This window comes from Protopterus annectens, chromosome 7.part0, assembly GCF_019279795.1.
Source record: "Protopterus annectens isolate FY-2018-M chromosome 7.part0, PAN1.0, whole genome shotgun sequence".
Classification (NCBI taxonomy): domain Eukaryota; kingdom Metazoa; phylum Chordata; order Ceratodontiformes; family Protopteridae; genus Protopterus; species Protopterus annectens.
The window spans coordinates 746,234,389-746,260,365 of record NC_056739.1 but is presented as its reverse complement, the minus strand read 5'-3'; the positions used below and the strand labels follow the sequence as shown (position 1 = coordinate 746,260,365).

General features: G+C 39.8%; 1 protein-coding gene across 6 annotated transcripts in view; it reads left to right on the top strand.

The window, feature by feature from the left end:
* The window catches only part of AP4M1 (adaptor related protein complex 4 subunit mu 1), a 1,285,664-nt gene that overhangs the window by 365,195 nt on the left and 894,492 nt on the right, over positions 1–25,977 (top strand). For all 6 annotated transcript variants that reach the window (XM_044077275.1, XM_044077274.1, XM_044077273.1 and 3 more), the window contains one exon: positions 12,318–12,414. In XM_044077275.1, the coding sequence (XP_043933210.1) occupies positions 12,318–12,414 (97 nt within the window). The remainder of the gene's footprint in view (positions 1–12,317; positions 12,415–25,977) is intronic.

Genomic DNA, 25,977 nt, shown 5'->3' with positions numbered 1-25,977 from the left:
AAAATGTTGAGCAAAAGAGTTGGTGTATGAGTAGTTTCCCAGTTAATGGTGGGGTAGTTGAAATCGCCCATTATTAGGGTGTCGGGTTGTACCCTAATATTTTCCAGTGCATCAAGAAATGAGGAGAGTGAATCCTGGGGCATGGTGGGGGATCTGTAGCAAGTTACAATTTGGATTGCGGTCTTGCCCAGAGTTAGTTGCACTTGGATAATCTCGAATGCATTATGCTGAGTAACTAGCCTGGAGGTGTGGATATCCTTAATGAATATGGACATGCCCCCACTTTTAGTGTTTCGGTCCAGGTTAGGTGGCCGAAATTTGTGGTATGAATTATAGCCTGGTAATGCAGGGGCGCTCTCTGGAGCCTTGAACCAGGTCTCTGTCACTGCATAGATGTCGATGTTCTCCATTTTAAGGAGTGCCTCGAGTGAATGCATTTTGAGGTTTAGACTTCTAGCATTGAGTAGCATTACCCTCAGATTTTACTTGCACCTGTTACGTTGGTGAATTTGTCATTTGAACCTTGCCTAAAAAAAGCACTATAGGGGTGGCAAGAGCCTTAGCCAGTATCCGGAATCCTAAGGGCGACAGGTGTAGGCCATCTCTGGCAAAGCGTCATGGTCTGTTGATCATGTCATCCCAGGCAGACAGATACCGGATACCCTTAGAATGACACCAGTAGCTTAGCCAATTGTTGAAGTCAATCATTTTGTCTTTGTACTGTGATATCATTGTGGGTGATGGCAGGATGCTACTTGGGGCTAGGGTCATACCTGCTTGGGTTACAAGATCAGAGAGCTCCTCCATGTATCTTTTCATGTAGCCCAGGGAGGTACGTCTCAGGTCATTCACACCAACATAGACAATGAGTGTCATATTTGTACTTGTTGTGGAGTGACCGGAGTGGGTGCATTATGTGGCGGATCCTGGCACCTGACAGGCAGCTGACAGTAACTTTCTCCTTGTTTAGCCTGGTGAGTGGAACATCAGTGTGCCTGACTATAGAGTCACCTATGACTGGAGTGTTGGGTACTTTGTTATGCCTTATGGGCTGTGGTTGAGTGGCACACTGAGTTTGAGGGCTATGTGTCATTTGGGTTGTGTTGGGGGGAGGAGGTTGCATGTGTTTCTGCTTTGGAGGTCTCTGCTGCTTTAGCAGATTTTTATTGGGAGCCTCCACGAATGCAGGTGTGTGCTTTGTGTTGCGATGTGTATGTTTTGGTGGTGTAGGTTTTGAGGGACTAAGTGATGAGTGTGGTGTGGTGCAAGTGTTTACCTTCTCCTCTTGACTGTCTAGTCTAGTCTTGGATGAAGAGAGCTTTGCTTCCAGTTTGGCTATATAAGTGGCTCTCTCACGGGTTGTAGTGTTGGGTAGTAGGAGGAGAGGGTTGTCTGTGTACATGAGGCAATTGCTGCATTGCTCCAAGATCCCCAGATTCATCAGGTAGATGGGGGAAACACTGGGAGCTGACCCTTAGACATGCCTGGATAGGTGCTTATTTATTAAGTACTAAAAACTGTTTTCCTGTAGATAAGTGAGGAAAGTTGAGTGTTGTAGTAATTTGTAGCTTATTTAGTGCTTATATCGAGTTCTATATAAGTGCTGAGCTCAAAGAAGCAGATTTGAGTGCTAAAACTAAAAAAAATAGCTAGTTCTAAGGGAAAATTTGAAGAGCAGACTTTATGGCACTGGGAATAGTTTAACCCCAGCTAAGAGGCGATGCATAAAGTGTATTTTTTTTTAAATATAACAGTAGTAAATGAGCAAACTAATTTAAACAAGTTAATCAATAAAAAGCTAAAAACTGTGCCCCGTTCCAACAGTCTTCGATCGGACAAGTTCTAACTGCACACTCCTGCCACTAGGGTGCAGGGTAAACCTTTTAAAAAAAAAGATGGTCTGGATTAGTGCTCATGTTATACAAACAAAGCTCAATTCAGCAGGTCTGAATTTAGTCTATGCTACTGCAAACAAAACAGTTCAAATAAGCAAGCACAATAAGCCTTTAACCAGAAACTCCCAGCTCAGAAGGGCAGAATCTACCCTCTCCTCCCACAAGAGTGCAGACCACACCTTCTTAATGTAAAATAACTGGCCCGAACCCCAAGTGCTTAAACCAGAACTAATACACTTTTAGAATAACAGACATTAAGCCTTCAATCAGCAGCTCCCAACTTAGTATGTAAGCTACCTGTCCTGCCAGAACAGTGAAGACCACAGACCTTCTTAATGTAAAACGACTGATATGAAGCTCAAGTGCCTCAACTAAAGGCTTAGAATAACAGTTACAATTTAATCAGGCTACTAACAAGCAGTAATAAATGCAGCAGAATAAATGCATTAAAGTAGGAAGAACACAAATAAATACAGTAAAAGCAGATTAATAAAGTGCAGTTTTTTTAATATAACAATAGAAAACGAGCAAACTGATTTAAACAAATTACCCATTTAACCAGCAAAAAAGCTCAAAACTGAGCCCTGTTCCAGCAGTCTTCAATCAGACAAGTTCTATCTGCACACTCCTGCCACTAGGGTGCAGGGGAACCTTCTCCAAAAAAAGATGGCCTGGATTAGTGCTCAAGTTATACAAACAAAGCTAGATTCAGCGTGCCTGAATCTACTCTATGCTACAGGAAACAAGGCGTACCAATTTTAGAAGGAAACGGTTGAAATAACCAGGCACAATAATTGTTTAACTAGAAATTCCCAGCTCAGAAGGGCAGAAGCTAACCTCTCCTACCATAAGAGTGCAGACCACAAACCTTCTTAATGTAAAATCACTGACCTGAAGCCCAAGTGCTTAAACCAAAACTAATAAACTTTTAGAGTAACAGACACTGAGCCTTCAGTCAGCAATTCCCAGTTTAGAAGGATGTAAGGTACCTGTCCTGCCACAACAGTGCAGACCACAAACCTTCTCAATGGAAAACAACTGGTCTGAAGCCCAAGTGCTTAAACCGAAGACTTAGAATAACAGTTGCAATTTAATCAGACTACTATCAAGCAATAATAAATGCAGCAATATAAATACAATATAGTACTTTTAAGAAGAGGCAAAAGCAAAATCAAGTGCAATTTTTTTTTTTTATTTAGTAAAGTGCAAGGAGAGAGGAAGGGGCAGCAGAAGAAAAATTCAAGTAGTTGGCCTTCTCAAATGTTCTCTCTCTATTTAATAGAGCAAACACCAGACTGGGAGGGGTGTCCCAGAAAAAATTTAAAGTAGGGGCGGGCAACTGCAAAGCCACCAACTATAACACCACCAAAGAATAGGGGGAGGACAGTTTCAGGACAGATGATAAATGTAAAACAATGTCAGAAAATATATAAAATAATTCAGTCAGGCAAAATTAAGACAATGCAGAACTCTGAAAGGTTAAAATGCCAAGAAATGTACTTATCAATCAGCGATATATTTCCAGATTGTTTGAGAATCACAGCAGCTAGAACACTAGGAGTTTCCAACAGTGTATGCAAGAATTTACAAACTATTTTTAAATCAGCAAGCCTTGAAGGAATCAGCACAAAAGCTGTTCGACCTGTTTTATAAACTCCACCTCAGAAATAGCGGGAAAAACGTTTTCAGGACAGATGAGAAACATAAAACAATGCCAGAAAATATATAAAATAATTCAGTCAGGCAAAATTAAGACAATGCAGCACTCTGAAAGGTTAAAATGCCAAGAAATATACTTGTCAGTCAGTGATATATTTCCAGATTGTTTGAGAATCACACCAGCCAGAACACCAGGAGTTTCCAGCAGTGTGTCACTTGTCCATCCACACATATTCACTCTTCAACTGACAATGTGGATGATAGGATTTTTTGACCCCATTCAGGCAGCTCTTTTCTAAGAAAGTGCTTTGGGTTTCGCAGGAGGCCAGAAAACCCACTACCAGGAAATCGTACATGTCCAAATGGAAAAGATTTTCTGTCTGATGCCTCAGTCTCCATCAGGATCCCTTATCTGTGGAGGTTCCTCTTGTTCTGTGTTTTGTGTGATCTGCTCCGTGCTGGGTTATTGTATTCTTCAGTTAAAGCTCACCTGTCAGCAGTTTCTGTTTGCTTGCTTTTACATCCTCCTCTGACCTCTAGATTTGAGGTCAAGCAGTTTCTTAAAGGTGTCCTTCGTATCTGGCCTCCAGGAAGCCTTTTCAGCCTTCTTGGAACCTCAATTTTTGTCTTGAAAAATTGAGTCTGCCTCCTTTTGAGCCTGCTTCAGCTTCCTTAAAATGTTGTACTTGAAGACTGTTGTCCTTTTGTCTGTCACTTCAGCCAAGAGAATCACTGAACTTCAGGCTCTCATGGCCATTCCTGCTCTCCTAGTTTTTCAGAGAGTCAAGATGTCTCTCCGTATTGCTCTTTCTTTTATGCCCAGTGTGGTCAGTAAGATCTTCCTTAATCAGTCTCTTCATCTTCCCCCTTGTTTCCCTTCCCTGTAGTCTGTCAGTCAGAAGGTCCTTTACACTAAACCACAATGCAAGAAAGGATCCAAGTAGAACAAAATGACCAAACCAGTAATTCCAAAAACACAAATTTAATAAGCACTCAAACTCTCTAAAGCCTCTGCATACCAGCCTTCCAGGTCCTTTACACTTTGGATTTACATAGACAGTTGAGGTATTATTCAGAAAAAACTAAAGTTATTCACAAATTTGAACAGCTTTTTGTCTTCTTTCATTCCAGCTGTTGGCTTTGGATGTTTCTAAGGAAACCATCTCCTGTTGGATTTCTAAGGCCATTTCTTTTTGTTATTCTTTTCATGGAAAAATGTCTTTGCTCAATGGTAAAGGCTCATTTTGCCAGGGAGGTTGCCTCTTGTGGTACTTTCTTTTCAAGAGGTTGGATACCAATTCCATCCTTGAAGCTGCGACTTGGTCCTCTGTTCATACTTTCACTATGCATTGGAAGTTGTATGTTATTTCCAAGACCAGAGTTGGTTTTGCCAGGGCTATCCTTCAATGGTTTTATAGAGGGCTCTTCTGTGCTGTCCTCCTCCTGGGCTTCCTCTTGAGCTTTTATACTCTCCCTTAGATTAAGAATACTGCAACTGTGATATGTATGTACATAGTACAGTTGTATAAAGTCTTATAATAACAGTAGATGTCCTTCTCTTCACTGTTGCAGTTTGTGCTCTCTCCCTTCTTGTCCCCTCTGCTCTAGCCTTGTACTTTTTTCCCTCCTGACTGGGGACTCCTCTCCTTTTTCTCTGTCTGGATGCAAATGTTTTTACTTGTCCCTAGGGACATTATTTTCCTCTTGCGGCTTTTCCAATTCTGTGTGTGCATTCTTATTTCACCTTTATACCCTACACCTTGTGCGGGAAGCATGAATGTGATGTATGAAGCCTATAAGTACTAAATGCTTTGGTATTCTGGCCAGACTTTAGGCTGTCGTTGGCAGGAGATCCCTTAGGTTAAGAATACTGCAGTAGTGATGTGAGGGACATCTACTGTTAAGGTAAGATTATACACAATTGTACATTGTGTGTGTTTGTATTACGTTAACAGGTTTTAGGTTTTTTTTTTTTGAGGGTTTTTATTTAAGCAAAACTTTTCTAAATGATTAACTTGCCAAACACTAAGTGCATGTATCACAAAAGCTGGAAATAGATGTTTAAAAAAGCTGCCATGTGCAATAAGTGGGAATAAAGACTTCTTATTGTAATGACAACACTTTCCATATTACCTTGGAATGTGAATGGTCTCACATGTATATATAAAAAAGAGTGCTTAATATAATTAAGGAATGCAGAGTGCAAAAAGAAATGTTACAGGAGACATGTTAGGAAAGAACTGAGCATGTGAATTTGATAAAGAAAATGTTTCAGGATGGATAATCTGCAGAGTATCAGGGACAAAAGAAAATGGGAGTACTTATTAATTGCTAGAGGAGCTTTAGTAGTGATAGTAGAGGAAGAAAATGTAACGTCAGATTTGTAGTAGTAAGAGGCTGCTGGCAAGGGATGAAAATTATGCTGGCATGTATTTATATTTCACTAAACCTGCTTTTTTGCAGCTTAAAAATTGGGAGAGAATCAGCTTTCAGCAGGGAATATTACTTTTAGGTGGGGACTAGAATTTGGTTTATAACAGTGAGGTTGTAGTTGGAGGCCTAGAAGGGAAATATAACAAAAGAGGGTAGATTTCTGAAGAAATTTATGAAACATTTTTGTGTGAAAGATGAAAACTCAGTAGTAGGAAATTAAGAGAATTTGCATATTATTCCTCCATAGTGTGCAGTAACTAGGCTAGACTTGACAGACATTGTATTTCACGGGAACATGTCCATAATGTAATTGAAAACTTTGATACACATCCTATAGCTATTTCAGATCATGCACCAATAATTGTAAGATAAAAATGCAGGGTAATGAAGTAAATATGAGAGACTGGCACTTCCTGACCTATCTGTTAAAAAGATGAATTTAAGAAATAGTAGTAGTAAATTGCAAGCATTTATTAGGGAAGATAGAAAGTATTCCAGAAGTTGCAGCTAGTGAGTGGGATAAAATGAAAGTGGAGTTTAAAAATTGGGTAGGAATAACAGAAAAAGAGATCTGATTAAAGGAAAACTCCACCCAAATGTCAAGTTTTTCTTTCCAAAAAGTAATTTTCCTTCCCTGTAATCCAAGACTGAACACTTAACATATAGATAAAACATAATTTAATATTTATGTTTGCCTTTCTTTCCTGCATCCTCCTCATGTGTTACATCACAACAGCTACTAAGAGTGGCACAGTAATTAAGTTAGGTCACTTATCCCCTCAACAAAGCCATTAAGAAAACAATGACCTTAAGTGTGCCTTATTACTTGTAGATTGCCAGCATCACACCTCAGATAAATAGTGTAGCCTGGAATCTGAACAAAGTTAGGGCTTTCAAGCTTAGTTTTCAGATGCAAATGTCTTTCCCTGCAGTAAAACTCAGTGCCACAAAGAAAGAAATCAAATATGTTAATCTAACATCTTGCTTTCTGTCAGTATATGCATTTTTTCTACACTGTAATTTCTGTAAAAGTGCACGTTTCTTCTGGAGTTGGGGAAAGAAGATTAACATCAAAGACTTTAATTCTAGCTATAATATTTAAAACTGTGAATGCTACACAAACCATTTCAGCCCATGTAACACCTATTAATTACAGGGGTCAGACTTCTCATACTTAAACACTGAACTAAAGTTTACTTTGAAAAGAACAATTAACTCTGCTACATTTTCAAGCCTGTCAAGTACTGCAACAGAGATGGCCACTAATGAAAATCAAAGGAAGCAAAGTAATTAAAAATGCGGATTGATGTTGACAATGAAAAGTAAGCAGTCAGAGCAATGTTGTCAACTGATGAGACAGAAAACTACAGCAGAGGATCCCCTCATGTTAAGGATTCTTTCTGTACCTCTAGCATGACATAAAGTAGGCAAAGCCATTGACTGTAAAACAAAATAATGGTAGCCATGACAGCCTCCTTCATATCATTTTTGGGTATAACAAATTAGAAAATAACAGTAACCATTTACTTCGATACAGAGGCGTTAGCAATGCAGAAGAAATCAAGATTTGCTGAAAATCATATGTTGTTTTTTCAGTTTTTTTTTTGGTGTGGTTCTCCTTTAAGAAGTAACAGCAATTATTTAGAGGGGCTGCCAATGGTTAAAGTATAACAAAATCTCACAGAACAAGAAGCTGTGCAATTGCAGAGTGCTAAAGAGAAAAATAGGGAGTACCTGGATAATATGCATGAGTTTAGAAAGACGTAAGCAACTGTTTCTTGTTTTCTCCAGAGAACAAAAACTTTGGCACAATGACTTGGGCAAAAGAAAGTAGAAAGGGTTGTTGCCAAACTTACCCTGTAACAAGAAAAATAACCAAAGATCCTGTAGAGGAATTAGAGATGTTTTGAAAATTTTATGAACATCTGTATAAAGCGGATAAGTGAGAAAACAACGAATAAGTACAAACGGAAATATTTCTGGAAGACTTAAATCTGCCATGGTTATAGTTAGATGAGGCTCAACAACTAACAGTTGAAACAGGCAGAGAGGAAATAAAATGGTGATATATAAGTAATGTGCAGGAAAATCTCGAGTAGATGCCATTCAAGTGGAAGCTTGAAATCTAGGAGGGAAGAAAATGATAAAGATCGGGAAGGTTTTGTTTAACAGTATTTTAAAAGGAGGGGAGGCTGTAATAACTAAAGACGGTAAAACACCATCTAATCCAGTGTTGTATAGGCCCATTTCAATTTTAATTTTAAGCTATCATTGTAAAGTGTTTTTGTCTGTAATGACTAAAAGAATGACAGAGGTGATGCCAAAATTGATAGTTATGGAACAGTGAGGTTTTGTAGAGGGCATGCAAACATTTGACTTTAATAGAACATTGATGATCCAGAGAGAAGCAGAATGTAAGGAAATTCTGCTGTTATTGGTGGGTCTTGATGCAGAGGAAGCATTCAACAGTGTAAGCTGACATTTTATAAGTAGGGCAAGGGAAGCATTTGCATTCCCTGACACAGTAATGAGGTTAATTAGAATATATGAGGGATCATCTGTGAAAATTAAAGTGGGGGGGTTCTCCCTGATAAGTTTGATATGAATAGAAGAACCAGGCGGGGATGTCCTCTTTCCCCTTTGTTGTTTGCATTATATTTATAACAATTGTCAAAGAAAATAAGGGACTCAGAAATTCAAGGATATAATTGTTTTGATAACCAAGAAAAGATGGCCTTATTTGCAGATGATATTATTTTGTACCTGATAAAATCAGAAAAATATATTTCAGTGTTGTGGAACATTCTAAGGCCATTTCAAGTCTTTTCTGGATACAAAGTTAATGAAAATAAAAGAAAGGCAGCAGCTGTAAATTGTCACCCCCCCCCCACACACACACACACACATTAGTTCAGCAACACCCATATTTATGGAGATGTAATAAAATGAAGTACTTAGGAGTATAGGTTAAAAAAGATTCTGTTGTGGCAGCCAAAGCTATGTGGGAAGACTGGAGCATAAACAAAAGATTGTAAAAAAATTGTTTTATGGATATGGTTAGTAAGGTCCAAACAGTGAAAATGGTTTTAGTCTCTTTAGTTTTATACAAGGGGTTAGGCATGTTTTTATCAACTAGAAGAGAAATTTTGGATAGTAATTAATAGAGTTGAAAGATTTTATCTGGAAAGGGAAGAGGACAAGAGTCAAGTAGGATAAGTTGATCTTTCCAATAGTCCGAGGTGGTCAGGGATTAACTGATTTGAAGGAATATTTCAGAGCTACACAGTTAAGGCTCCTGCACATAGCACAAGCAGAAGGCTAAAATTCAAAATGAAAAGGGATGATGCTGAACCACATGCCTAATTTAGGAAATAGGAAAGAATAGGATTTTGGGCACAGATACTTAAGGAGAGTAACAATAGTCATGCAGACTATTATGTTTGTAAAGTAGGAGAAAGTACACTAAGAAGTAAGCCAATAAGGAGTGGAGAAACGAGATTCTGCTGTTAGGGACGACTACAGTTAGGGCTACAGGGAATAGAAAGGAGGGGAGCTGGAATTTGTTGAAGGAAGATGGTGAAGGAAAGAAGGTATTGGGAACAAATAATTAGAGAACAAAAGGTAACAGAATGGGAAGAGACCAAGAAGAAGACACTTGGATTGCAGACTAGTGATTGCTTTCCCTATACGGAATTGATATCAAAGTATAGACAGAGAGAGAGAGGGATAGGGTAATCCTAAATGAAAGACCTGCACTGGTTGACTTTTTAGTTGCGTGTAGAACAGAAGCTGCTGTTAAAAAGGGATAATTAGTAGGTTATATAAAATATTGCAGAATAACAGTAGGATTCTATCAGAAGAGGTTAGAAAAGATTAGGAAGAGAGATTAGATATGAAATTCACAAAGAAAGAATGGGATGACATGTATGGCTCCCAAATATGCAACAAAATTTAGAAAATTTAGGATTTTTGCTTGGAAATGTTTGCATACATACTTTTATACCACAAGCACACTTCAAAGAAATTTTCTTCAGGGTGGCCATGGTGGCACAGCAGTTAGTCTTGTTCGCCTTGCAGCAGGAGGTTCTCCTGTTCAATTCTCTGCTGGGGTGCCTTCTATGTGGAGTCTGCATACCCTCCTTGCGGTTGCATGTGTTTTCTCGGGGTGCTCCATTTTCCTCCCACATTCCAAAGATATGCAGTAGATGGATTGGCCCCTCTAAATTGGCCATAGGTGTGTGTGTGTCTGCGTGTGTATGTGTGTGGTATGGATGAACTACCATGGCAGGGCTAGCCACCCAGTGGTGTAAACCTTGACTTGAGATGATTGTCACTGTTGAAGTGACACCCTGACCCCATGGGGTACAAGATCAGAAGTGCCTGGAACACAGTAAGGCCTTAAGTTTAGTTCTGGTGGCTGCCAAAAAAACAATTGCTAGAAAAGGGAAATCAAAATCTAAACCAGCTATACCTGAAGTAATGAATATTTTAACAGAGGTAAAAGAACAGGAAGCAAGACCTTTAGAAAAGGATAGGAGTAAGTTAGGTAGAAAAAACAGAAATTGGGGGAACAATACATACAAAAAAATTTTTGAGGCGGAAGAATGATGTTTAAGGGAAGGGAGGGAGTGGATAATTTATGTAATGTTGCTTTGACTACACATACTGTTATATACCATATAATGTGTAATGTTTGTAAATGTGAGTTTGTTAATGTGGTATGATTACTTTTATGTAAATGTAAGTTTGCCTGTGTTACAAGTGATAATTCACTAAAGGTGTTTAGACAGGCAATAATAAACTTTTTTTTTTTTTTTTTTTAGAGGGGCTTGACCTTGAGGTGCTAGTGCATTGTATCTAACCATCCCAAAGGTGAAGATGAGCTTGGTAGGCTTTATTAGGGGAAAATGGTAGAAGGCTATGGATGTGTATTTACCAGAGGGTAAATAGTCAAGAATTTGTTTAACTCCCAGTGATATGACTAAACTGCTGTTCTTCAGGACATTTGTTTGGAAATTTCTCCACAAATACTTTTCATTCCATTTGGTTAGCTAGTATCTGTTGCATTGCCAGTATCTGTTGCAGATGTCTTAACCTGGAGTCCCAAGGCTCCTGGGAGTATATATTTTTGAGACTACATTAAAGGACAACTGCACCTTAAACACATTTCATTTCCCTGCCATATATTTCCCTCCATAGAGAATTATTTCCATGCTTTCATAGGTAAGTGCAAGGCCACCTATCCTTATGGGCTGTTTTAAGCCAAACCAAGCAATTTTCTTTGGTGATATCAAATATATACTTCTGGTCTGTGAAGTAAACACCTTGACCATTATGCCAACTGCCAAAAAGCATGACCAAGCAGTTTCTACCGCTCTGTAACATTTCTATCCGGGTCAGCGTTCTCACTACATACCATATTGAGGCTAAATGAATTCTTATGATGCTCTTGTATCATTTTGCCTATCCCATCTGAAAGCCTTTTGTTAAGGAACATACACCACAAGGAACCAGAAGGCCTTTATTTCACATCCATTGAGGTCATAAAAGTATAAATGCACAAAATTCATAACTCTGACATTGTGATTAGTGCATTGTATATAACCATCCCAAAGGTGTAAACAGGCTTGATTTGCAAGAAATGGGAGAAGGCTGTGGATATGCAGTTAGAGGGAGATTGACCTGGCTGGACACTGATCTGTGTGTGGATAGCTTTGGTATATGGATTAGCCATTCACAAAAGAAATGTGCTGGATGCTGTCATGATACAGCCATTTAAGCCATAGCAAAGAACTGAAAGCAACCTCTCCATCCAACTATTGGGGGGGGGGGGGTCAAGAATTTGGTTAAGTAAGTGCACGATTTGAAGTGAAAAGGATTAAGTGATATATACACCACTGTATATTACAGAGTGGCTTCCATAACTGACATACCTGGAAAGAGGAAAGTCAATAGGCTTGACGTCTTGATAAGAAGTGAGTGTATGAGCAGTGTGGCCCTGAAATATAGACTTTTCTCTTCACTTTACTTTTGTGTTGTGTTTTATAATTGTGTTTTCACAAAAAAACTGCTGGTCAGTGCCCATCCGAGAAGCAAAATATGTGTATAATACATATGTGAAAATGTTAGCTGTTGGACTAATGTTGCAGTTGTTTTTATTTATTCACCCCTTGTATAATTTTAGACCACTGTGTTTTGAGATAACTAAGTGAATTGTGACTCTTTTTTTTTAAATCTCTCACACATTGAGATGGAAGTGCTTAAGACCCAGAAGAGATGAATAGATCTGAATGTTAAATGTGTCTCGTGTTCCTTTGTGTCGTGTTTCAGATTTGCCAGTCTGATTAAAGATTACTGTGGTACTTTGAATGAAAAACTTGTGAGACTAAACTTCGCTCTGATTTACGAGCTGCTGGATGAAATGTTGGTGAGTACACTACCTTTAATATTTCATGTCCTAACTGTTCTCTGCTGCAGTCTCCCACAGCAGATCAATATTACTAGTGCTGTTTTGTTACTTTAGTCAGGAATGCAGTTACACTGCTGTGTTTATGTAGAAACTAGAGCTGTTCTTGTAGTGTTCATTCTCAGGTTTTTGTACAAGTGATGAGATCAAGTGCTTTATTCTGTTGATGTATTCTGTAGCCAGCACCATGGTGTAGAGTTGTAAAGCCCTGACTACAGCCCAGGCAACCAGAATTCAATCAACAATTTGGGTGTCTGAGGTGGTGATAGGGAAAGATGGGTGTGCCCATCCTGAGGGTATAGGGAGTGAAGTTGAGTGCACTTCATGGTCATCCCTGGTAGAGGCTGAAGATGCACAGAGCGGCATTGTCATGGGGAATAATTGGAAGACATTGGTTGAATCGTCTCTGAGGCAGGATGTTACTCTAGGATGTCCCTGTTGCACATCTGCTATGTGAGTAAACAGCATGTCAAGGGGAAAAGTTAGGGCATTAATACAAAATATTTCACAGCCTCAGGATGAAGCAGCACTTCTGTCTTCACTTTCCTCACTGGAATCAGAAGGGGTTGGATAGAGCCCTGGGGAGCCAGGTCAGATCCTGTAGATCTGGTGATTGAGGAAAGGAGCTGGTGGCAGCCAGTAGTCAGCTGCAAGGAGCCAAAAAGTGAAAGAAAAATCCTTTTGATATGTTGTTTACTAGCAATAGCTCCGGGTATGCAGTTCCTGGCATCACTAATGTCGCAGAGTCTTGACATACAATGAAGATGTCTGTACTATTGGAAGAATCATTTCAGAGAAAGAAGGTTTGAACTGTCTGTAGCTGTCTGTTCCTTCACAAGACATTGTTCCATTTGCGTGACACTTGATGACATTGGGGTTGTGGTCTGCAGTCATTACTAAAGGGATAATGAGCATCAGCATATGCATGTACACTTTAGAGCTGTTAAATAATATGCTTTTTTTTCCATTTATGAGCTATTTAAATGGGCTGGTTCAGAATCTTTTTTCAGACATATGAAATAAAAGACAGGAAATTCAAGCATAAGAAATAAATTGTCATTAATGATTTGTTGTATAGGGCAAGGGATAGGTGGAAAAAGACTGAGGGGGAAGGGTTGGTATGGAACGGAATCTGAATATTAATGCAGTTAAAGACTGACTGGATAGGCTTACTTTTTCCTGCTGTTAAGCTCAAGTGAAATAATGTAAAATTAAAGAGTAAGGACATTATGCACAGTTTGGTGGAGTTAGTAACAGCAGTAGTTAGGGTCAACTGCAGCATTTATCTAGAACTAATTCCAACTGTGGGACAGGTAAAACTTCAGTATAACAGCTTGGAATGAAACAGTTACAGTTTTGATATTAAGACTTTTGATGATTTGTTTTGCTTGTAGAGCAGTTATAAAGTGGGAAATGTTGATGCAGCACACAGGCAGAATTAAACAATGCCTGTGATTTGCTAGGTGGTTGCATGGGATAGTAGGCTTGATAGGTATGGGGAGAGAGACTTTCGTAGTATGTCAATTTTTTTAAACACCTTTGTTAAATTATAATTTAAGACATAGGCAAACATATTTAACAGAAAAGACAACAAACCATGTTAACGTGTTTCCATTTAAATACAGTATACAGTGGATATAAAAAGTGTACACACCCCTGTTAAAATGCCAGGTTTTTGTGATAAAAAAAAGAGACCGCAATAAATCATTTCCCACCTTTAATGTGACCTGCAACCTGTAAAATTCAGTTGAAAAACAAACAAATCTGTTAGGTGAAAAAATATGTTGCGTCTTTCGGCTTTTAGGGGTCGCCACAGTGGGACTCCGATCCGCAGTAGATTTTTACGTGCCGAGCTGCCGGTCCTGACGCAAACCTTCAACGAAGGTGCGCCCATTCATGCATGTCTCCACACAGAAGACGCTCTAGCTGAGAATCGAACAGGACGTCTTACTGTGAGGCGACAATGCTACCGCAGCACCACCACCGCAGTTGTTAGGTGCAAAAATATAAAAAAAAAAAAAAGTACAATAAGCTGGTTGCATAAGTGTTCATGCCCTTAAACTAATACTTTATTGAAGCACTTTTTGATTTGATTACAGCATTCAGCCTTCTTGGGTAGGAGTCAATCAGCATGGCACATCTTGACTTGGCAATATTTGCCCACTTTTCCTTGCAAAACCTTTCCAAATTTGTCATATTGCGAGGACATCTCTTGTGCACAGCCTTTTTCAGGTCACCCCACAGATTTTCGATTGAATTTAGGTTTGAGCTCTGGCTGGGCCATTCCAAAATGTAAATTTTCTTCTGGTGAACATTCATTTTTTGATTTGGATGTATGCTTGGGGTCATTGTCATGTTGAAAGGTGAAATTCCTCTTCATTTTCATCTTTCTAGCAGATGCCTGAAGGTTTTGGGCCAAAAGTGACTGCCATTCGGAACTGTTCATAATTCCCTCCACCTTGAATTAAAGCCCCAGTTCCACCTGAAGAAAAGCAACCCCAAAGCATGATACTGCCACCACCATGCTTCACTGTGAAGATGGTGTTCTTTTGGTGATGCAAAGTGTTTTTGGGCCAAACGTACCTTTTGGAATTGTAGCCAAAAATTTCAACCTTGGCCTCATCAGATCATAACACATTTTCCCACACGCTTTTGGGAGACTTGATGTGTTATTTTGCAAATTTTAGCCAGGCCTGGATGTTTTTCTGTGTAAGAAAAGGCTTCCATCTTGCAACCCTACTCCATAGTCCAGACATATGTAGAATACGGGAGATTGTTGTTACATGTATGCAACCAGTACTTGCCAGAAATTCCTGCGGCTCCTTTAGTGTTGCTGTAGGTCTCTTGGTAGCCTCCCTAACCAGTTTTCATCTTGTCTTTTCATCAATTTTGGAGGGACATCCAATTCTTTGCAACATCACTGTTGTCCCATATTTTCTTCACTTTTTGATGACCGTCTTCACTGTATTCCACAGTATATCCAATGTTGTGGACATTTTTTTGTATCCTTCTCCTGACTGATTCTTTTCAACAGTGAGATCCCTTTGATGCTTTGTAAGCTATCTGCAAACCATGGTTTTTGCTGTAGCAGGCAACTGAGTAAATGTCAGAAAAAGTTCAGCTGTCCTATTAGGATTTATTTGGGGGTAATCAGAGTCTCTTTAGTTGATGACAAGTGTGTACCCAAGAAGACTGAGTGTTGTAATTAAATCAAAAGGTGCTTCAACAAAGTATTAGTTTAAGGATGTGTACACTTGTGCAACCAGCGTATTGTACGTTTTTTATTTTTTATATTTCTCCCCTAACAGATTTGCTTGTTTTTCAATTGAATTGTATAGGTTATAGGATTAGGAATATGATTTATTGTGGTCTCATTTTTTATATCACAAAAACCTGGCATTTTAACAGGGGTGTGCACACTTTTTATATCCGCTGTATATCACATATATTTTCTTTGCTACTATCATCAGTCCAACATTACAAAAAATTGCTGAATTCCTGCCTTTCCTTGAACCTCACTCCTCCTCCTGAGCATCAAGCATGTTTTGTTCCCACAATTTCCATCTACTTCTGTGTAATTTACTCCTTCCCCTTTGTAAAGATTCATTTCCGGTTCTCTTTTATAATATTCAGTACCTCAAATACAGTAGGTGTAGACTTTGATTTCCATTTTCTGCAGCCAAAATAATTGAACATAATAAGGCATTACTATGTCTAGGCAATTCAGATCCTGTATCCCAGCTCAAAAACATCATTTCCTAACTTAAAGCCATTTGCTCACCCATTATTTCTGATAGAGTACTCTGTGAGGAATTTGTAATATCTGAAAACTCATTATACTCCCAAAACGTATTTTCCCAGTTACCTTTTCCATCACACCTCCAGCATTTATTACTACCAGAGGAATATTTCTTTGAAGTCTGCTTGGGTTATAAAAATACCTATGCAAACACTTCCAAGCAAACATCCTAAACCTTCTGGAGTTTGTTGCATACATGGGAGCCATACATATGTCTTCCCATTGTTTTCTTGTAAATAACTTTTCCAGTCTCTCTTCCGAATCTTTTCTAACTTCCTTTGATTTTTATAGTTAGGATACAATATTTTATATGCCCTACTAATTATCCTTTTTTTAAAAACTGCTTTTGTTCTAGATTCAGCTAAAATCTCTACTGGAGCAGGCCTTTTACTTAAAGTTCTCCTACCCCTTTCTGTTTAGCTGTACTCTTGAGATCAAGCCTTGGTAGGCAATGGAGTTCCTAGGCTGCAACCTAAATATCTTCTTGGCCTCATGCCACTCTATTACCTTTCTTGCTGGAGTTATTATTTTCCAGTATCTTAGGTCCTTTGCCAGGTTTCTCCAGTAAATTCCAGCCCCCCTCTTGCATTTTTTTCTTGCATTAATCCTTCTTGGCAAAATCCCTTTTCTCCATTCTGTTATTGGCTTAGTTCTTAGAATACTTTCTGCTACTTCATGAATATAATATTCTGTATGATTGTTACTATTCTCCTTAGGAATCTGCATCCAAAATCCTACTGCATCTCTCTCTATTTCTTGGACCCCCCCCCCTTGCTTCATCTCTTTCTACTTTGAATTATACCTTTCTGCTTGTGTTATGTATATGAGCTTTGAATATGTAGTTCTGAAATATCCCTTCAAACATGGCACGCCTAAACCACCATTTTCTATTGGAATGATCAACTTATCCCACTTAACTTTTGCCCTGTTTCCCTCACAGATAAATTCCTTTAATTTTTTATTATTGTCCAGTAAAAGGCACTAAAATATTTTTACTGTTAGTATCTTACTGTCCATATCCATAAATAAGAGTTTCCATTTTCTCAATTTTTGTGTTATCTTTTGTTTAGTCTCTCCCCTTTTATTCTTGTCTGCCATAGCAGAAGCCTTTTTAATCCATACTCCTAAATACTTCATCTTGTTATGTCCCCATAAATATGGGTATTGCTGAACCAATTTGTGTGTGAGTACATAAATTATGGCTGTAGCCTTTGTTTTATCTTCATTATTTTTTATCCTGAAAAGGTTTTCTCAGAATGTTCCACAACACTTAGATGTCCTTTTCTGGATTTATCAGGTACAGAATACCATCTGCGAATAAAGCCAACTTTGCTTGATTACCATACCAATTATATTCTTGTATTTCTGAGTCCCTTATTTTCTTTGCCAATGGCTCTAAATATAAAACAAATAACAAAGGGGAAAGAGAACACCCCTACCTGGTTCCTATACCTCTCAACTGTCCAGATTTTTGCCTCATATTTTTGGTCTGTTTCTCTTATTTTTTTTTGGCAAATCATTGAGGACTGAAGTCAGAAAATAATAGACATTTGAATTTCAGATTTCATATCCTTCAGAAAATTCATGCAAATGTAAAACCTGATATTCTGCCTACTTTTTTAAGTTTGTAAGAGCAATATTAAAAAAAAGTGCCCCTATTGTGGACCGTTGTCTCCCCATCATTTGTGGCTTTGTCCAGATTTCTTGCTGTAAAAGGTTGAGAGGTATGCTGGTTCCTCTGTTGAAACACACCCTCCCACTTTAATTTTTGCGTCCGATCCTTCATATATCCTTCTAGTTAACCTTATTGCTTCAGGGAATGTAAATGTTTCCAATGCCACACTCATAAAATGCAGACTTACTCTTCAAATGCTTTCTCTGCATCAAGACTCCACCAACAGAGGTAGTTTATTTCATTTTACTTCCCTTTGGATAATCTTTTTTTCTGTTGGTGTTGTCATATGTTTGCCTCCCCTCCACAAAACCACACGGATTCATATCTGTCAGTTATGGCAACACCTGTGCCATTCTTTTAACTAATATAGACATAAACATTTTATAATTCTGGTTTAAAATTGAAATGGGTCAATATGAAGCTGTGTCTGAGGGGTCTTTGCCATATTTAGGTAATACAGCCACCACATTTTTCTTCTAATGTGTTGATGCTTCCCATCCTTTTAACATACTGTTAAAATCTTCCAGATCTTTATCACTTTCTTCTCTTCTAATTTCCAAATTCCCACAGGAATACCATGTGTTCCTGGAGAGTTTCCTGAAGATTTATTATAAAACACTGTTTTTTATTTCATCACATCTTTTAACTGTTAATTGTTGAACCTTGTCTACCTCTAAGCTTGGCATAATTAAGTATTCCATTAATATTTACATATATGCTCTTTTTGATTTCAAATTTCACTGTTTTATACAAATTTTCATAACATTTATGGAATATCCCCCAAACCTCTACAGGATCTCTGGTTATTTTTTCTTGTTATGTGTGCTCTAACTTTGGCGATAACTCTTTCAACATTCTGCTGCCCAAGTCCTTGTGCTAAAAGTTTTTGTTCTCAGGAGCTGTTATCAAAAATAGTTGCTTAATTGCAATCTTTCTAAAGTCATGCATGTTATCCAGATACATAATTATTTTGTGTTTAGCACTGTATTTGCTCCTCTGATTTTCTGTGGATTCCCCTTATTCTGCAATACTTTAACCTTTGTCATCCGCTCTAACTTTATTACTATTTTAACCATATTTCTTTCTCTTTTATTTTAACCCTATTTTTAAACTCCATTTTCATTTTATCCCAGTCACTAGCTATAACTTCTGAAGATATTTCTATTTTCCTTAATAATTCTTGAATAATTTCCAGTACCCATTCCTTAAATTCCTCTCTTTTTAACAGGTAGGTAGGAAAGCAAAAATGTATTATTTTTAATTCATTACCCAGCATTTTTATCTTAGTTTTTATTGGTACATAATCAGAAAGAGTTATTGGATTTTGTGTTGAAGCTTTCAATTTAAATGCATGTGCTCCTATGAAATATAATTTCTGTCTGGTCTGCCCAGTTATTGTACCGTGGGGAAAGTATGTAAATTCCTACTACTGAATTCACATCTTCCACGCCAAATATTTTCATAGATTTCTTCAGAAATCGACCCTCTTTTGTTATATTGTGCCTTCTATGTCCCCTGATGCATCATCGCTATTGCAAATCAAATTCCAGTTCCTATCTATAAATATTCCCTGCTGAAAGCTGATTATTTCTTCCCAAATTTTCTTAAGCTCCATAGTAGCAATTTTTGAAGGAATATAAATACATGTCATTGTAATGCTTCTCCATTGCCAGTAGCACCTTACTACCAGAAGTCTACCATCTCTGTCTTTTTTTCCTCATCTATCATTACCGGAGCCCCTCTGTCAATTAGTATAATTACTCCCCTTTTCCGCTCTTCTGATGTTCTGCTGAGTATTCATTCTAAAATCCTGTGTTTTTCAAATTCACATGCTCATTTCTTTCCAAATGTTTCTCCTGCAGCATTGCTATTTGCACTCTGCATTTTTAAATATAATTCAATGCTCTCTTCTTTTTATCTATAAGGCCATTCACGTTCCAGGATAATATGGACAGCATAACAAGCTATTGTCCTCACCTATTACATATGACAGTTTTTTGAATGTTTATTTCCAACTTTTGTTTAATGTTTTTATTTTAATGTTTGACAAGGCTGATATTTTATACAGTTGTTTCTTCTCATCTCCATTTGAACCTATGTCACATTTTCAAGACTTTTTGTTTTAATGAAAACCCTCAAAAACTAAATACAACCCCCCATCCCCAATTAACTTGGAGGAATCACACAAAACTTTGTACATCTTCAGAATATGAAGTTTAACCCTCCACAGGGAAACAATTTCTCCAAATTGATGACTGCACCAACAGGCACCATCTAACCTAAAATTACGTTACCCATGCTAAAGCAGATGTTGTGGCCTTTGCTCCCACTTGCACCAATTGTTATCTCTTCTTTTCTTTTCCCCTCCCAAATATGAAAAACAGATTGCACGTTTTCAGAAAACATTAACTTTTAGCAGTACTAAAAAGTGCACTGTCTATCTTTAAGTAAAACTAAATTGTACACTGATGTCCTTCAAGGATGCATCTGCAGTCCTTACAAATGGGTAGTCCTGTCGTCAGGCAGCCCTTCGGTCGGCCGGATTCCAAAGTCTGGGTCTGGCTTCGGCTGGTGTCGCGCTTCACCCGACGTCATAGCTGCAGTTTTTCGGGTATAAAGGCATCAGCCGACGCCATTTTCCTCAGTCTTTCTTGCCGTGGCTCAAGCAGAAGCTGTTCGCAAGTGCCGGTCGGTCAGAACCAGAGATTACTACTACCGAATACTACTTCGAAGACTTCTAAAAATCTAAGTACCCCGTTGGGGACTCTTTCTTGCCTCAGCCGATGTCAGAAAGTGAATAACTGTTTAACTTGTGGGAAACAAATACCTCATAAAGATTTCCACTCTTACTGCTTACCTTGTTTAGGCCCAGACCACGATGTAGCAGCTTGTCTAGCCTGTGCTTCTTTTAACCGACGGACGCTTAGACGCCGGTCGGAGTTTGCAGAACAGTTTTTCGGCTCTGATTTTGCTTATATCATGCCGTCGGATCCTCCGACTTCACAAATTACCAAAAAACGCAGGGAAAAGGACCGACACTCGCGGTCCGCGGTTTCGGCCGAAACCGCGGTTAAGCCAACCACGAGTGTCTCGGTTTCGGCTGAAACCGAGCAAGCGGTTCTTTCCCCAGTCGAAAACATGCCTTCTACCGAGGCCTCTTCTAACCTGGTGGAATCGGCTTCTGAAATCCAACCTGCAGTTGCGGTTTCTCAGGAATTATCAGACACTATTCCCTTGGATATTTCAACCCCTGCACGTGGAGCTGCTAGGCCTCCTGCATCCATGTCTATTAAGGCCTTTGCCAGGGCTAAAGCAGCTAAAGCTTCAAAAACGGTGCCTGTTAAGCCCCCCTCTCACAGGCCCAGCACCAGTTCCCATATGCTTTCTTTGGCTGAGGATCTCATTTCTTTAATTCATGGATCCCAGCCTCATCCAGACAGGACCTCTCATCCACCTCCAGAGAAGAGGCCTAGAGCAGAGCCCCCAGAGCCAGTATCCACAGATGATTCCTCTGATGACTCAGAACATTCAGACCCTCCTGAGGCTCCTTATTCTCCTTACGAAGACTCTGATGCTGAAGAGTCCATTCCTTCAGCCTCTCCACCTGAGGAATTTTCCTTTGGGGAAACCTTGCATGCTATGAGGGAACAATTTCAGTGGCAGGGCCAAGATTTCTCAGACTCCAGAAAAAGGCTTAGAACCTTTCTACATTTGCCACAGCATAGGCCTTTAGCTATACCTCCAGTTCTTTCTGTTGTAGATGATGCATTTAATGATGCTTGCACTGCTCCTGATTCATTACCTCCGGCCCCTGCTAAGCCCGATAGGTTCTACAGGGTCTCGGACACACATCACCATTTATATAAGGCTCCTTTTGCAGACCCAGAGACTATCTCCCAGGGCCCTAAAGCTGTAGCAACTGCATCTACTAAAACCCCTCCCTCTGAAAGGGAATCCAGGTCCTTAGAGCGATGGGGTAAAAAAGTTTACACCTCTGCTACTTTGTCAGCTAGGGCTTTGAACTGCCAATTTCATATGATTCAATATCAAGAGTTTATGCTAGACCAGTTAACTAAAAAGCTGTCCTCTGAAGAATCTTTAGATAAGAAATATGTTCAGGAAATGGTACATAACATACAGCAGGTTAGTAACCATTCCTTAAAATGTGGCTATGATGCACTGGAGGCTTCCTTTAGATCAGCCATGACTGGCACAGTTATCAGGAGACATGCATGGTTGAAAGAGCAGGCATTACCAGACCATGTCAAATCAAAGCTTTTAGATGCTCCCATGGACAAAGTCAATTTATTTGGTTCCCCTGCACAGCAGGTACTAAAAAAGATGGAAGAGAAGGCGAAATCTGTACAAACAGTGAAAGATTTCTTACAGGTTCAACCTCCAAGGTTTAGCAGGAACTGGCCCTCCAAGAATTGGTCCTTTCCGGACTCCTCTAAGACAGAGAGGCAGGAATAGGCGTTCAAGAGGCAGAAACCAATCCAGGGGTGCCTACAGGGGACGCCAGTGGCAAGGTAACAACCAGCGAGGCACAGACGCAGCCACCACCACTACAACAACACAATCACAGTGACTTGGCTGTGGCACCGCCTACCAGGGAACAACTGGAAGCGCCCTTAGGCGGAAAGCTGACATTATTTTCAAAGAACTGGCATTGCATCACAAGGGGAAAATGGATTTTGCAAACTATAGACCAAGGTTACAGGTTCCATTTCCATACTCTACCAGCAAAGAGAGGAATGCCAAACCTACCACCTACTCAAAGGGCAGAAGCTCTAAAGCAAATATCTCAATTATTAAGAATGAGAGTTGTGGAAAAGGTACCATCTATGGAACAAGGAAAGGGATTTTACTCCAGACTCTTCCTGGTACCAAGAAAAGAGAGCAAATGGCGGCCTATTCTGGACCTGTCCGCTTTAAACACATTCCTCATTGTTCCAAAATTCAAAATGCTGACCCTACAGCAGCTCCTTCCCATGTTGGGCAAGGAGTCTTGGCTGGTAACTCTAGATCTCAAGGAGGCATACCTGCACGTCCCCATACGACCAAATTGCAGAAGATACCTCAGATTTCTTGCAGGATCAGAGCATTATCAATTCTCAGCATTGCCCTTTGGCTTATCTACTGCGCCCAGAGTGTTCACGAAATGCCTGGCATCAGTAATTGCACATTGCAGGCTTCAGGGAATCCAATTTTACCCCTACCTGGACGACTGCCTGATACAAGCGGACAACAAAAGCAAGCTAACAGAAGACTTACAAAGAGTCATTTACCTGCTGCAAGCCCTGGGATATACAGTCAATATAAAAAAGTCAAGGCTGATTCCATCCCAAAGAATAACCTTTCTGGGTGCAGAGCTGGACACATCAAAACAAATGGCATTCCTAACTGCAGAAAAGAAAGAGCAACTACCTCTCTACTTCTTGGCATTAACAAAGCACAACCATCTAACTGCAAGGAAAGTACTGCAAGCCCTAGGCTTCATGGCATCCTGCATAATTCTGGTCCCTCATGCCAGGCTGCATATGAGAAAGCTACAGTGGTACCTAAAGAATCTGTGGTCTCAACACAAGCACAGCCTAGAAACCAAAATTCCAATAACCCCATGCCTGAAGCAAGAGTTCCTATGGTGGGCTCAGGCCTGTCAATCAAACACAGGATTGCCCTTCTGCAACAGTCAACCAAGCCAAACCATCACGACAGATGCATTAGACCTCGGTTGGGGGCACACATGCTGGACAAGTGCATACAAGGCTTATGGACTCAAGACCAGCTGCGCCTGCACATAAATCTAAAGGAAATGCTGGCAGTAAAATTGGCAATCCAGTCATTCAGACCCTTTCTCCTAGAAGGTCAGTTGATGATAAGGACAAGACAACACCACAGTTATGTGGTACATCAACAAACAGGGAGGCACACATTCATACCCTCTATGCCGGCTGGCACTGGACCTATGGGATGTGGCTCTAAGCTACAACATTCAGTTACAAGCAATTTTTGTACCGGATAAAGAAAACATTCTAGCAGACATACTAAGCAGAACTACAACGGATGCCCACGAATGGATGCTACATCCGGACATCTTCAAAGCCATCACAAGAGAATGGGGATTACCACAAATAGACTTATTTGCATCCCCACTCAATCACCAGCTAAAGAGATTCTGCACAAGGACATACCACCCACTTGTTTGGAAGGTGGACTCCCTTTCTTTCAGTTGGAAGAACCTGACAGCATACGCATTCCCACCACTTCCTTTGATGCACAAGGTGCTTTTGAAGATCAAAGAGGAACGTCCAAGGATCATTCTGATAGCTCCAGACTGGCCAAGGCAACATTGGTACCCATTGCTGAGGAGCATGTCTCGGGAACAAATATGGGCACTACCTCTGATCCCATTGCTGTTAACACAGAACAACTACAACATCCTGCATCCAAACCTGAAAACTCTGCAGCTCACTGTCTGGAACATTACATAAGAACAATTAACCCAAATTTATCCCAAAGGGTTAAATACATAATCCTTGAGGCTCGTAGACCTTCAACAAGAAAGAATTATGCAGCAAAATGGAAAAGATATCTCATTTGGAGTTCTGCAAAGGGAGAAGATGTGGCACTGGTAAACATAGCCAACATCCTGGAGTACTTGTCAGAGCTCTTCCATACAGGCCTGTCCTATTCTTCCATCAAGATACATGCATCAGCCATTTCAGCAGAATACAGTTTGGATCCTCCTGTCTTCTCACATCCTCTGCTCAGACAGTTTCTGAGAGGAATTAAAAATGTAAAACCTCCCAGGAAACCACCATTACCAGCATGGGACTTGAACTTTGTGCTAGAAAAATTGACACTTTCCCCTTTTGAACCAGCAGCAACAGCAGAATTACAATACTTATCCTGGAAGACTGCTTTCCTGCTGGCAATCACCTCAGCAAGAAGGGTCTCTGAACTACAGGCATTAATGGCAGTGCAACCCTTCCTGATCTTCCATCAAGATAGAGTGTCCATGAGAACAAATCCTACATTTATGCCTAAGGTGGTATCCAGAGTGTCTTTAAATCAGGCTATCCACCTACCTACATTCTTCCCCAACCCTCAGAACAGGGGAGAAAGACTGTTGCATACTTTGGATGTACATAGACAATTACGCTACTACCTGGACAGGACCAAGTCCAATAGAAAGACTGACCAGCTTCTGGTAGCATATGCAACAGGAAAGGAAGGAAAACCAATTTCAAAACAGACAATCTCCAAATGGATAGGAAATTGCATTAGATTTTGTTACTCCTACCATGGAAAGAAAACTCCAGAGAACATCAGGCCTCACTCCACAAGGGCTACAGCCACTACCACAGCTTTCTTACAAGGAGTGGCTACCAAGGACATTATAGAGGCTGCTACTTGGACCTCCATGCATACATTTGCCAAGCATTACAATTTACCTTTATACTCTAGATCCCGAGCAGGTTTTGCCACTGCTGTTTTGCAAGGGATCCTAACTACACCATAATCTTTCCTTTTCCTCCTCCCTAGTTTAGCTATGGTATTCTACCCATTTGTAAGGACTGCAGATGCATCCTTGAAGGACATAGTACAGTTTTGTACCTACCATAAATGTAGATGTCCGATAGGAATGCATCTGCAGTCAGGATTACCCACCCACCTTCCCCTCTGTGGTACTCCTAGGGTATTTGCCATCCTTCAGCTAGCTTGGGGGGCATCTATTATGGTGTATTTGTTTGTATATATGTACATACATGCTTATTTTATGTGTTTGCTCTCTACTATTTGGAAACATTGGCATTTATCCAAATTTAGCCATCCAAGAGGGCACCTGGCATCTGGGGCAAGAAACACTGAGGAAAATGGCGTCGGCTGATGCCTTTATACCAGAAAAACTGCAGCTATGACGTCGGGTGAAGCGCGACACCAGCCGAAGCCAGACCCAGACTTTGGAATCCGGCCGACCGAAGGGCTGCCTGACGACAGGACTACCCATTTGTAAGGACTGCAGATGCATTCCTATCGGACATCT